Below are 13,610 nucleotides of genomic sequence, written 5' to 3' on the forward strand. Positions count from 1 at the left end.
TGGCTTAGTGGATTGAGCATTATCCCATGGGCTGAGAGGTCCTGGTTCAATTCCGGGTCAGTACACATGCCCGGGTTTTGGGCTCAGTCCCCAGTGGGAGGTGTGCAGGAGATGGCCAGTTGATGTTTCTCTCTCACATAGATGTTTCTAGCTCTCTCTCCCTTCCTCTCTCTCTAAAAAATCAATAAAAACATATTTAAAAAAATTAAAATGCTGCTCTGGAGAAGACTTTAATTTGTGTTGTTGATAAGTACACCTTTTTTTTTTGTTCAGATAGAGTGGGAGGGAGAGAGAGAGAGAGAGAGAAACATCAACGTGAAAGAGACACATCGAGTGGCCGCCACCCGCACAACCAACCAGGGCCGGGGACAAACTGCAACCGAGGTACATGCCCTTAGCGGGAACCGAACCCGGGTCTCTCCAGACCGCAGGCCGACGCTCTAACCGCTGAGCCAAACCGGCCAGGGCGGTACACCTTTCTTTACACAATAGGCGTCATTCTGAAAAACTGTAAATCGACTTTCTTCATATAATTGTATTTCTTTTGTTTATATATTTTATTGTTGGCAGTATTACAGATGTCCCCCATTTTCCCCACCTTTGTCCCCCTCCACTCAGCCCCTGCCCCACCCCAGGCCTTCATCACACTGGTATCTGTGTCCATGGGCTATGCATATAAGTTCTTTGGTTAATCTCTTCCCATCGCCTTCATCCTCCTCCCCTCTGAGATCTGTCAGTCTATTCCATGCATCCATGTCTCTGGACCTATTTTGTCTGTCATTTTATTTTGTTCATTAGATTCCACATATAAGTGAGATCATGTTATATTTGTCTTTCTCTGACTGGTTTATTTCACTTAGCATAATAATCTCCAGGTCCATCCATGCTGTCACAAAGGATAAGAGATCCCTTTTATAGCCACATAGTATTCCATTGTGTAAAATGTACCACAGCCTTTTTATCCACTCATGTTCTGATGGGCAGTTGAGCTGTTTCCAGATCTTAGCTATTGTGTATAATGCTGCTATGAACATAGGGGTGCATATATTGTTTCTGATTAGTGTTTCAAGATTCTTAGGATATATTCCTAGAAGTGGAATCACTGGGTCAAACGGAAGTCCCATTTTTAATTATTTTAAGATTTTTTTTTTCTTTATTGATTTTAGAGAGAGGAAGGGAGAAGGAGAGAAAGATAGAAACATCAGTGAGGGAGCTCATCAATTGGCCACCTCTTGCGTGCCCCCCTCTGGGCATTGGGCCCACAACCTGGGCATGTGCCCTAACCAGGAATTGAACCAGTGACACCTTGGTGCATGGGTCAGTGCTCAACCACTGGGACACACCAGCTGGGCCCATTTTTAATTTTTTTTTTTTATCCTCACCCAAGGACACTTTTGCATTTGTCTTCAGATAGAGCGGGAGGGAGTGAGGGAGGGAGAGAGAGAAACATCGAGTGGTTGCCACCCACATGAACCAAACCAGGTATGTGCCCTTAGCGGGAATTGAACCTGGGACTCTCTGGTCCGCAGGCTGGCAATCTAACCGCTGAGCCAAACTGGCCAGGGTCCATTTTTAATTTTTTGAGGAAACTCTATACTGTTTTCCATAATGGCTGCACCATTCTGCATTTCCACCAGCAGTGTACTAGGGTTCTCTTTTCTCCACATCCTTGCCAATACTTGTTATTTATTGATTTATTGATGGAAGCCATTCTGGCAGGTATGAGGTGACATCTCATTGTAGTTTCAATTTGCATCTCTCTGATAATTAGTGATGAGCATTTTTTCATATGTCCCTTGACCATCTGTATGTCCTCTTTGGAGAAGTGTCTATTTAGGTCCTTTGCCCTTTTTTTAAAACTGGATTGTTTGTCAATATAATTGTATTTCAAATACACTCGAGGACTTTACGAAATAACTCTTCCCGGCCAGTGTGGATCACTGGTTGAGCATCAACCCATGCACCCAGAGGTCACCGGTTTGATTCCCAGTCAGGGCACATGCCCAGGTTATGGGCCTGATCCCTAGTGGAGGGCATGCAGGAGGTGGCCAATCGATGTTCTCTTTCATCGATGTTTCTATTTCTCTCTCCCTTCCTCTTGCTCTAAAATCAATAAAGAAAAAAAAAGATAAATAAAACAAATTTTTGCCCTGGCTGGTTTGGCTCAGCAGTTAGAGCATCAGCCCACAGACAAGAGAGTCCAGGTTCGGTTCCTGCTAAGGGCACGTACCTCGGTTGCAGTTTGTCCCCAGCCCCAGTTGGGGTTGTGTGGGTGGCAACCACTCGATGTGTCTCTCTCATGTTGATGTTTCTCTCTTCCTCTCTCCGTCTGGCTTTATCTGAAGACAAATGCAAAAAAAAAGTCCTTGGAGGAGGATTAAAAAAAAGAAATAACTCTTCAGTGAATCTGATCTAGAAAACAAGAATCCTTTTTTTGTACAGATAGTAACCCTTAATTCCTTAATCTACCCTTTAAGAGGTGATTAATCTGGATTTCCATATATTGTTTTTTTTTAAACAGACTATTCTAGAGTTGTTTACTGTATAGCTGTGCTCCATTTGACCAAATAAATTTGGTATAAAAGGAAGGATAGAGTCTTAAAGAGATAAACATATCTGAATAATTTTTAAAAATATGAATAATTAAGTAAAGACCTTGTCCATTTTCCTGGTTCATTTGCTGCTATATAGTAAATTTACTGCTGCTCCCCACACAAGTTGTTTTACTAATTATAGATGAAAAATAATGTCTTCTGTTAACTCTTCTCATAGGCTATGTCCTTATAGTTGGATTCATGAGTTTTGCAGTCTGTTACAAGTATGGGCCCTTGGAGAATGAACGAAGTATCAACCTGCTGACCTGGACCTTGCAGCTGATGGGACTATGTTTCATGTATTCTGGTATCCAGATACCACATGTTGCCCTTGCCATTGTCATCATTGCTCTGTGTACTAAGAATGTGGAGTACCCTATTCGGTGGCTGTACATCACCTACAGGTGACTGGAGGCAGTGTAACTATTGAAATGTGCAATGTGTGATGCAGTTACAGCAAAAGGATACAAAAGTGTTGACCTGGGAGCCTCTTTGCTAATGGAAATTTATTGTATTATTGTTTCTGATTTTGTCCTTCCTGAATCTTTTTCTTTAGACATTCTATTGGCATTTTTATAATTTTATTCTAGTCTTTTATATAGAAGTACCCAGTAAGGTGTCATGTGTTCATGTTACCACTAGGTGGTGCAAAGTATATTACTTTTATATCAAACGCCTCAGGTCATTTGCTTTCAGATTATTTCATGTTGGCTCTCAGATTGTTCTGGCAGTACTGGTCCCACCCCCCAACCCCCTTTTTTTTAGGAGAAAGAGGAAGGGAGAGAGAGAAATATTGATATGAGAGCGGAACACCAGTAGACTTCCTCCTGCACACCCACTATGGGAGATCAACCCTGAAGCCGGCATGTGCCCTGACTGGGAATCGAACCTACAGTCTTTCAGTGCATGGGCTGACACCCAACCAGCTGAGCCTCACCAGCCAGGGCTGAGAGTCCTAGTCTTAACTTAAGATGTAATTCATAGCATGTTATCACCTTGTATAGTGGATATGGATGGAATGGTTTAATTAATGGTTGTTTCACTGCAGATAGTCAAGGTGATACCTTCAGTTTGGGGAACCACATTAATGGAGTACAATCTTATACCATCATTTTTGGTCATTTTCCCAGTTTTTGGGAAATAAATACTGCTGTCTGTGATTTATTGGAAAATAGGTGAATTTATTCACACTAATGAATAATATTGACTATTCTAACTTGTAACTAATAGTCTGACATGTCAAGAGTACATGATAACTAAAGATACCTGTGGAAGAAAGGTGGGAGTGATGACTCAAGGTTCAGGCTCCCTGCTGTACGCTGGGCCCACTGAAGGGAGCTAGAGGTAAAGGTGCATGTAGATTACTGATTAATGACTCATGGTGTTATTTTGGTGAGCACAGAAAGATGTGTAAGGCAACAGAAAAGACTGTCCCCCCTCGTCTCCTGACAGAAGAAGAGTATCGGATACAAGGAGAGGTGGAGACCCGAAAGGCTTTAGAGGAGCTTCGAGAATATTGTAGCAGTCCAAACTGCTCTGCTTGGAAGACTATTTCTCGAATCCAGTCTCCAAAGAGGTAAATTCAGGCCAGATATGCCAAGCATCTGTCAGGGTAATTGTGACCTTGAGTTTTAACAGAGATCATACTTCTGGTAATCATTTTGTATTTGTGGCTTTATTTTCCTGTTCATCTAGGAGTAGTCAAGGGAAATGTATGCGTATCATCATATGTTAAGTGGTAGCCTGTTTTTTGGTTCCTCAAGGAACTATCTACTCTAGCTTTGATTGTAGCATAGAGGTGAGAAGACTCTGGTACCATAGCTGGTGTCCCCTCTGATGGTATTGCATTGCTCTTTGCATGGTGTTTTCTGTTTGTTTGCAGGGGAGAGGGGGTGGGATTTTTTCTTTCTTTCTTATTATTTGAGAGCAACTATGCCAGTGAGTGTGTGAAGCTTCAATTTGGAATCCTGATGGCATAAAGTTTATAGGACCATAAACATTGAATGAATGTGTAAATGACCCTTAATCTTTTCTTATCAGGATTACAGATGACTAAAGGAACCTTGGCACTTCCATAACTAAAAAGGAAAGGCTAGTGCTTATTAAGCAGGATGGGGTTCCAGGGGATGTTGGCCTATGACCTCAGCTTTCCTTTTCTCCTTGTTTTTTTTTTGCTTTAATCTACTTAACTGCCAGAGTGAGGACAGGCAGGGCTGTTGTCTAGACTCAGTATAATTTGAGCATATCAAGGGTTTCTATTTATTCTTATTTTGAAATAAAACTAGAGAGGACAGAAGGTTCATAATGAGTATTATCTTCTCTTTTCCAGATTTGCTGACTTTGTGGAAGGTTCTTTTCACCTTACACCAAATGAGGTTTCTGTCCATGAGCAGGAGTATGGATTAGGAAGCATTATTGCCCAGGATGAAATCTATGAAGAAACATCCTCTGAGGAGGAGAACTCAGATTCTCGGTACCCCACTATTACACAGAAAAACTCTTTTACTTAGGTAGTAGTCGGTTATTTTTATGTGGACTGGCTTGATATCTTGATGGTCCATGTTGCATGTGTTGTGTAATTGCTTCTCAGCTCTTTGAAACTGCGTGAGATAGTGCATAAATTCTCCTACTGAAATTAGAGGCCTGAGAAGGCCTCCCTCTGGAAATGGTCTCGGTGGTCTCTGTGGGATCCCTGAGGTATGAGAGTGGATGAAGTAGTGAATGCTTCCCATTGGTTAAGCAATCAGCTCACCTTTTATGTTTCCAAAGAAACTGGATGAGTATAGCTGGCACAGCTTTCTAGTTCTTCTTTGGAAGTTGATTCAGTTGTGGCAGTTCTGCCACTGTGGCTGGCACTCAGAAGTGAGAACTGTTATCTGGGCTGTATCTTCCAGAGAGAAATCCACAAATCTGAGCCTTCTTCACTTCTGCTTTTATTTCAGTGACTTTAGAATAATTTTTTTTTGTATTTAAAAAAGTTTTTTTTCTTGTCCAGCCAGTGTGGCTCAGTGGTTGAGCATCAACCCATGCACCAAAAGGTCGCAGGTTCGATTCCCAATCAGAACACATGCCCAGGTTGTGGGCTCAATTTCCATTGTGGGGGACATGCAGGAGGCGGCCAATCAATGTTCTCTCCATCGATTTTTCTATCTCTCTCTCCCTCTCCCTTCCTCTCTCTCTAAAATCAATAAAAGGAAAAAAAAATTTTTTTTAAGGTTTTTTTCTTTATTGATTTTAGAGAGAGGGAGAGAGAGAGAAACATTGATGAGAGAGAACATCGATCGGCCACCTCCTGCATGCCCCCACTGGGGATTGAGCCCACAACCTGGGAATGTGCTGTGACTGGGAATTGATCCGGCAATCTCTCGGTGTATGGGTCGAACCTCAACCACAGCCACACTGGCTGTGTAGAATAATCCTTGTTTAAGAAGATGGATTTTTATTTACCTTATTCTTTAACTGAATATATATAACTTTAACTTTCTTAAAATGTAAGAAACTTGTGTTCCAGAATCAGCAAGTGCTCCACAGTGACAAGCCCCATAGGCCCCTACGTATTTATTACTATGGATTATCCATTAAAGCCCCAAAAGCTGTTGTGTTGAGCTTTGACTTGATTTTCGAACATGTGATATTCTGAGTCCTGCTTGCTTTTACGAAGATGCTTATAGGCTCTTCTGTCAGGGAGGTCCATTGGGCTTTTTATTATATTCAACTTTCAATTCCATCTTAAAAATAAATTTGCATTATTCCTTTTCATTCTTTCTAGCTCCCTTTGCCCTTTCATGCAGGGTCTGTTCCCATACCTGTGAAATATGTACAATTTAGAGTTTGTTTCATTTCTTATAGTTTCTTCCTCTTGGTTTTTAGCATTATTCTTGCTATTTAGGAGAAGTTATCTTATTAGGGAATTTAAATGGTTTTTACAGGTTTTTCATTTTTCTTGTCAGTGAGTCATATATCTTTGAGTTGCTGTGGAATCAGGAAACGATCTCCCTTTTCTTTCTTCCTTTGTGTACCCATTCTTCCTGTTCCTTTCTGTGCTTCTTCACCGTCTATACCCTTCCCCAGGAAATCTGGGTAATTTTGAATTTGTTTTTCTTTATTTATTTTAGACAGAGAGGAAGGGAGAGAGAGATAGAAATATCAATGAGAGAGAACATCGATCGGCCGCCTCCTGCATGCCCCCCACTGGGGATTGGGCCCACAACCTGGGCATGTGCCCTGACCGGGAATTGAACTGGCGACCTCTTGGTACATGGGCTGATGATCAACCACTGAGCCACACCAGCTGGGCAAATCTGGCTAATTTGATAAGCCCTGAAACTATGAAGTTTTTTGATAGAACATACAGTTTGTAGCTATGTAGCTGCCACAGTTTGTGTTGCCAGAAAATAGACCTTCAGGTAATCCTCATGCCTCTGGATGCTCATTCGTCCATCAGGATTAGACATTTTTTTAAAAGATATTTCACATATACATTTTTTAAAATTGATTTTAGAGGGAGAAAGAAACATCTGTTCTCATTTTTGCATTCATTGGTTGATTTTTTTTTTTTTTTTTAATTTTTTTATCCTTATCCGAGGACAAGGACATTTGCATTCATCTTAAGATAGAGTGGGAGGGAGAGAGGGGGGAAGGAAAAGAGAGAAATATCGAGGGGCTGCCACCCACAGGACCCCCACTGGGCCCGGGGACAATCTGCAACTGAGGTACGTGCCCTTAGTGGGAAACGAACCTGGGACTCTCTGGTCCTCGGGCCGATGCTCCAACCGCTGAGCCAAACTGGCTGGGGCCATTGGTTGATTCTTGTATATGCCCTGACTGGGGGTTGAACCCGCAACCTTTGTATATTGGGACAACACTGTAATCAACTGAGCTATCTGGCCAGGACTAGACACTTTTTTTTTATGAATTTATTATACTCATTTGCAATTCCATTTCTGACCAGAGATTTATGCTGCCTTTTATTACAGTGGCATTAGTTTCAGATTCTTTTGCCACTGGGAAGTACTCTTATAAACCAGTAATGCCATTTATGAGGGAGTACATTTCCAAGTCTCTGTTATTAGCTGGTTCTGTCTTTGTGATCGTCCCCTCATACCTTGAAAAAAGCTATGGTTACTCTAGCCAGGAAGATAGACACTGATGATAAGAGCACAGCATTAGACTTACTGGATTACCATGATCATAGAGATGATTTTTTAAAAAGTTTTAATGACTCCTTTGGATTAGCCATTTAGGAGGTAAATTCAGAATGGCCCTGGGCTCCATTACTGACTTTCAGAATGTCAGTTCTGAGACTCCCCTCCAGGTGGCCAGTTGATTATTTCCAGCAGTGTTTCCCATAGCTTTAAACTGTCCTAAAGTGTCAACTACCTCAATTGGCAGCAGACAGACATATAGTGGAAGGTGAAAAATAAGCAGTTTGGGGGCAGATGCTGTGGGTTCAAGTTGCAGAGTAAAGGAGCTTTATATTGGGAAACCTTAATGACTTTGTGAGTTATGTACATGGTAAGATTTTATCCCTCTACAAAGAACTATTAAGACCTCTGGAATATACTATTTTTGTCCTCTTTACAGAAATTGAGACCTAGGATATTTAATCGTAAGTTGATTTGAAAAAGCAATTCACGGTACAAGTAGCCCCAGATTCCCTGGAGACTGGTACCTTCCCCAAAATAGCTACTTAAGGAGGGTGATAGCTTGCCTCCAGGGTGACTTTTCTTGACTCATATCCTTATTTTAGTGAGAAAGCATTGTGAGTTAGGAAAAGACTACTCTCTTTTTATTATTTAGTAAACTTGTGCAATAAAGTTTCCATCTCAAGACTAGTTATTTTCTCTGTGTTTGAATTTGGGATGAGTAAAATCAAACTCAGCTTATTACTTCCTGTCTGGTAGGTGGAGACTGAGCTGTAGGCAGTGGAGATGACAGTGGATCCCGCAGCATAAGGGCTGCTCTCAGATAGTGAAGGACGGTGCCTCTGATGTTCTGCGTGTCCTTGTCTTGCTTGTTTGTGTGGCTCTGCCCTAGATGCTTCAGAGCTGTGTGCCCGGAGATTGCTTAACTTAGTAAACCTTTAGAAGCTGCTCTGGTCTCTCTCTTGGCCACTTAGTCTGCTGGCTCAGTCACTACTTGAAGCCCCCATTTAATTTTCTCTGGCAGCTACAGCTCTTGCAATTTCAGCATAGTCTCAGCTCTCAGACTGATCTCATCAAAAAGGATTGAAGGGATAACTATGGAGTGAGCTGGACATTGGAACCATGTTTGTTACCATGTGGGCATCTTGCTCTGCAAATATCCAGCTGTAAATTGGCCCTAGGGCCCAGGGACTCAACTGCATCGGAAATCTATCGCCTCTAATTGGCCTGCCTAAGTTATGTAGAGCATGTCTCTCTTTAATGGGAATATAGGAACTGATTGGCCTAAAACATTTCCCCTTTACTTTCCCACTAAGATTGCTTTCATGAGACCAATGATGATCAACAATAAGGAAAATTGAGCAACTGTGATATCTTCTAACAAGAAATTTCTATCAGCCAAATTTCATGTCACCAAAACTAGTTTATTTCTCTCTCCAAATTTATGATTTTCCTGTCTAGTACAAAGGTGATTTTGCTGATAGTAGTTTCATTATAGTTCCAGTGTTTCATTTTGTGCTAATACACCCCACTCTAGGGCCTAGCCCTGTCTTTATTGACTGTGTTCCCTTCAATCCACTCTCTACTGAGCATATATGATAAAGATTTGATGAATGAAGGGATCCAAATAGGCCAGATATCCATAAAAGGCTTGGGACTGGATTATGCAATTGCCCTCAATCTTTTTGTTGTTCCAGGAAAAAAAGATGGGCTCAGATGGATGCCTGCGTAAAAATGGTTCTTAGCTGTTCACTCATAACTTTTCTCTGAATTGAGTAGTGAGAGTTGAAGTAGGAGGAAAGGAAATTAAATGTCCTTCTCGTATTCCTTTGGACTCAGGTCTGACATATGAGATAATAACCTATGTTGAAATGCCAAGAATTTTATCTGAACCAAGGAGAGGACAGTTTGACAGATTTATTGTGCCTTCATGTTACATAGGCACAGAAACCAGAAACCAAGTAATAAACATAAAAATAGCCATTGTACAAGGGAAATGCACCTAAAACCTTTGCGTCTGTCTTGATGTAGGAGAAATTATTTTTCTAGGGAAACCTATGCAATTATAACCCAGTGGTGTCTCTTGCTAATTTAACTTATGGACTTAGTTACCGTTGAGTTGGATTCTACATGGTTGCTACCTTCAAAAGGGTGTTCAGTGCCTTATGTGGTGCGAGCCAGAGCCTGCTGGGAATAAACAACACAGATTCACGTGAATGTCAACGCACAGCTTTAGTGAGGATGGAACTGGCACACAGCCTCCCAAAATGTGGGGCTTTGGGTTCCCACACCCCAACCCATGTGTGTCATCTCCCTCTTCACACTCTTGACAATAACTTGAAAATGGTGAAATTACATTCTATGAACTTTACCAGAATATGGGCAACATTTTTATCATGTTAATGTAATAGATAACTCATAATGTATTAGAACTGTTATAGGCTGCATTTGCCTCAGTTTCTCATGATGGTGAAATAGCAGGGGTAAAGAATTACCGGGTAAGTTTTAGCCTATGGGTAATGCCTTAGTGTTGTTTTAAAAGATTTTTCATTATATGTAACATGAATGTTTGAAAGGAACAAAATGATCAAGGATGGCCCTTTGCCATGTGTCTCATTTTCGCTCTTTTCTGTAAGAAAAAATGTCAATGTTTTATTATATATTTTTTCATTTTTATTATACAAGTTTGTAAGTAATCTCAATTTTAATAAAGTTTTATAGACTGTATAGTGGTTTCTCTTAATGAACATGTACTTTTCTTGTTTGGATCTCTTGTTTTCAGGTAATCAGTAATTAGCTTCTCCATTTCATCTTCTTTAATGAGATGGTTTGCATGCCATCTATTTTCCTTTCTTAACCACTGCTGCCCATCCTGGGTCTGTCTTGCTCTACTTCCATTCCTGGACTGGATGATTTCCCAAGATGCCAGATCTCTAATGGGTATTCTTACAGAAGTAGCAGGTTGTACTATTGTGCTGTCTCATAGAAAAACAGTGTATAGGTTATTCCTGGTTCAGGGAGCTACTCTGTACTTTAGTTCTTTAAATTTTTTTTGTTAATGATATATAAAGTATTTGTTTTATTTCTCCATTGGGCTGGGGGGAAGACCTGTGGATCCAGCTGTGAAATGCCTGCTAAAAACTTTGTGTAGGGCGGAAGAGGGAGCAGGGCTGTAGTGAGCATTAGGGGGCATGGAATAAAACCTTCGATTATGTCTGTGCCCAGCTTCTGTAGTAGGAGTCTGGTACCTTCCATTTTTTATGTTTTGGCTATTTTCTTTGCTCTGGGAAACTGTTACAGCATTTGCATTAAGTCTGTACCTGTTGCCTCTTTTCTTATTTAGATTACATTGAAATCCATTGTCCATTTTCAAAGATGGTGAAAGAGAAAGAAAACAGAATGCAGACTATATGTAAATTTATGTAGATTAATGCACACTGATGGCATCTTTTTCCCTCTTCCTTCTCTAACTATACTAGGTAAATAAGACATAAGTAATCATTAATTGCTGAATTAATAAAATCTTAAAACATAATTGCCAGGTATGCTGCATCATATTGTTTTAGGGAGGATAGAAAAAAAGAAAGTGTTTAAAGTTCTTCTCACACTTTAAACAAGCATAGGAAACATCTGGGGAGCTTGTTAAAATGCACACTTCTGATTCAGTAAGTCTGGATTGGGGCCCAAGATTGCATTTCCAATAAATTCCCAGGTGATTCATATGCTGCTAGTCTGTGGACCTCACTTTGAATAGCAAGAATGTGAAGCACTTACCTTGTCTGGCACATAGTAAGTACTTGAGCAATATTACTAATTGACCCTAGATAATTTGTCAGAGTCAAGAAGACCCTCTACCACCAAATATCTTCACCATATCTGAAAACTCTGTTTTTATTCTGTAACATCTTTTAAAAAGTGAATATCCCTGGGAGGACTAATAAATGTGAATTGGTTTAATCATATTTTTGGCTTCTGAACTCTGTCAGAAATCAGCACTAAAGAATTTAGAAGTTTTGCCCTGGCCTGTTTGGCTTAGCGGTTAGAGCGTCCGCCTGCGGTCCGGAGAGACCCGGGTTTGGTTCCCGCTAAGGGCATGTACCTTGGTTGCAGTTTGTCCCCGGCCCTGGTTGGTCGTGCGGGTGGCAGCCACTCGATGTGTCCCTTTCACATCGATGTTTCCCTCTCTCTCTCTTCCTCTCTCTCCCTCCCACTCTGTCTGTACAAAAATGGAAAAATGTCCTCGGGTAAGGATAAAAAAAAAAGAAAAAAAAAAGAATTTAGAAGTTTTGCCCGGGCCGGTTTGGCTCAACCATTAGAGCGTTGGCCTGCGGTCCCGAGAGACCTGGGTTCGGTTCCCTGTAAGGGCATGTACCTCAGTTGCAGTTTGTCTCTGGCCCTGGTTGGGTCAGGTGGCAGCCACTTGATGTGTCCCTTTCACATCAGTGTTTCTCTCTCTCTTCCTCTCTTTCCCTTCCACTCTATCTGAACAAAAAAATGGAAACATCTCCTCGGGTGAGGATTAAAAAGAAAGAAAGAAAGAAAGAAAAAAAAATTTAGAAGTTTTTTTTTTTTTTTTTTGGTGCTTTCCATATCATTTAGGATTTTACTGGTTATAATTGCAGTGGTTATGTCATGGGAATAAAGAAAATTAAGAAAAAATATGAAGACCTTTAAAATGCAATGACCAAATACAGAAAAGACAGCCTTTTTTCCATAAGAGAGTGGTATAGGGAAAACAGTATTTTCCATATCTTATTTCCAAAAATGTTTCTAATATGAGAGCATTTTGCTACTGGAAGAGCTGCCCTAACTACTGTTTAGCCACACTTGCGTAAGTATTTTCAATTTCTTTGTCTTCAGGACACGTGTGAGTAAATTCTTCACGGACATAAGCATTGTGGAGATAGCGCCAGACTCCTGAGAATTCTGCTGGAATGTCAAAGTCACGGTATTTCTTGGCAGCAATCTTCGAAGTTTCTTTCTTTGCCAGCTTTATTGAAGTATAATTTAAAAAAAATATTTTCATTGATTTTGAGAGAGAGGAAGGGAGAGAGGGAGAGAGAGAAACATCAGTGCGAGAGGGGAACATTGATTGGCTGCCTCCTACATGCTCCCTATTGGGGATTGAGCCTGCAACCTGGGCATGTGCCCTGACCGGAAATCCAACCAGTAACCTTTTGGTGCACAGGATGGCACCCAACCAAATGAGCCACAGTGATCAGGGCTGAAGTATACTTTATATATAATAAAATTCACCAGTTTTAAATTTTGCTGAATTTGACTAATGGAGATGGTTGTGTAATCATCTTCACAATCATGGTATAGAGCATTTCCATCATCCCCAATAATTCCCTCATGCCCCTACACAAACTAGAGAAAAACTTTTTTTTTTAAACAATTTGTTGTTCACTTATTTATGCATTCATTACTTGCTTCTTGCATGTGCCTGACTGGGGATCAAACCCACAACCCTGACATACCAGGATGACACTCCAACCAACTGAGCCACCCAACCTGGGATAGGCTAGAAATGTTAATGGGGGGAAAGAGGAAGGTGATTTTGGAGTCACTGGCGGAAGACCAAGAAGCTCCAGTTGCTTCAGTTTTGTCTGAGAAACGAGATCACAACCTGCAATGCGCGTCCCTACCTCAGGAATACTTGAACAGACCTTGAAATCCCTGCTGACTTGGAGGTGTATTTTATACCTTATTAATTTAGAGTGACTCACTTGTTCCAGTTTTTCTAGAACTTTCCTAGTTTTGGCACTCAGATTTCCATGTTCAGAGAACTCATCTCGGGTCCCAGATAAACCAGGATGGTTGGTCACCGTAGCTTGTGGTATTTATGCCATTGTTTCTAAGCCTGAGGCTG

The 13,610-nt window shown here is 40.9% G+C and overlaps 1 protein-coding gene across 1 annotated transcript in view; it reads left to right on the forward strand.

The window, feature by feature from the left end:
• The window catches only part of NEMP1 (nuclear envelope integral membrane protein 1), a 29,464-nt gene extending 16,790 nt beyond the window's left edge, over window positions 1-12,674 (forward strand). The window contains exons 7-10 of the mRNA XM_036251534.1: window positions 2,773-2,998; window positions 3,997-4,170; window positions 4,924-5,067; window positions 12,599-12,674. Of these exons, the coding sequence (XP_036107427.1) occupies window positions 2,773-2,998; window positions 3,997-4,170; window positions 4,924-5,067; window positions 12,599-12,659 (605 nt within the window). The 3' untranslated portion in view covers window positions 12,660-12,674. The remainder of the gene's footprint in view (window positions 1-2,772; window positions 2,999-3,996; window positions 4,171-4,923; window positions 5,068-12,598) is intronic.
• Window positions 12,675-13,610: the final 936 nt, after the last annotated feature.

The sequence above is a fragment of the Molossus molossus genome, unplaced genomic scaffold (genome assembly GCF_014108415.1).
Source record: "Molossus molossus isolate mMolMol1 unplaced genomic scaffold, mMolMol1.p scaffold_m16_p_10, whole genome shotgun sequence".
Taxonomy (NCBI): domain Eukaryota; kingdom Metazoa; phylum Chordata; class Mammalia; order Chiroptera; family Molossidae; genus Molossus; species Molossus molossus.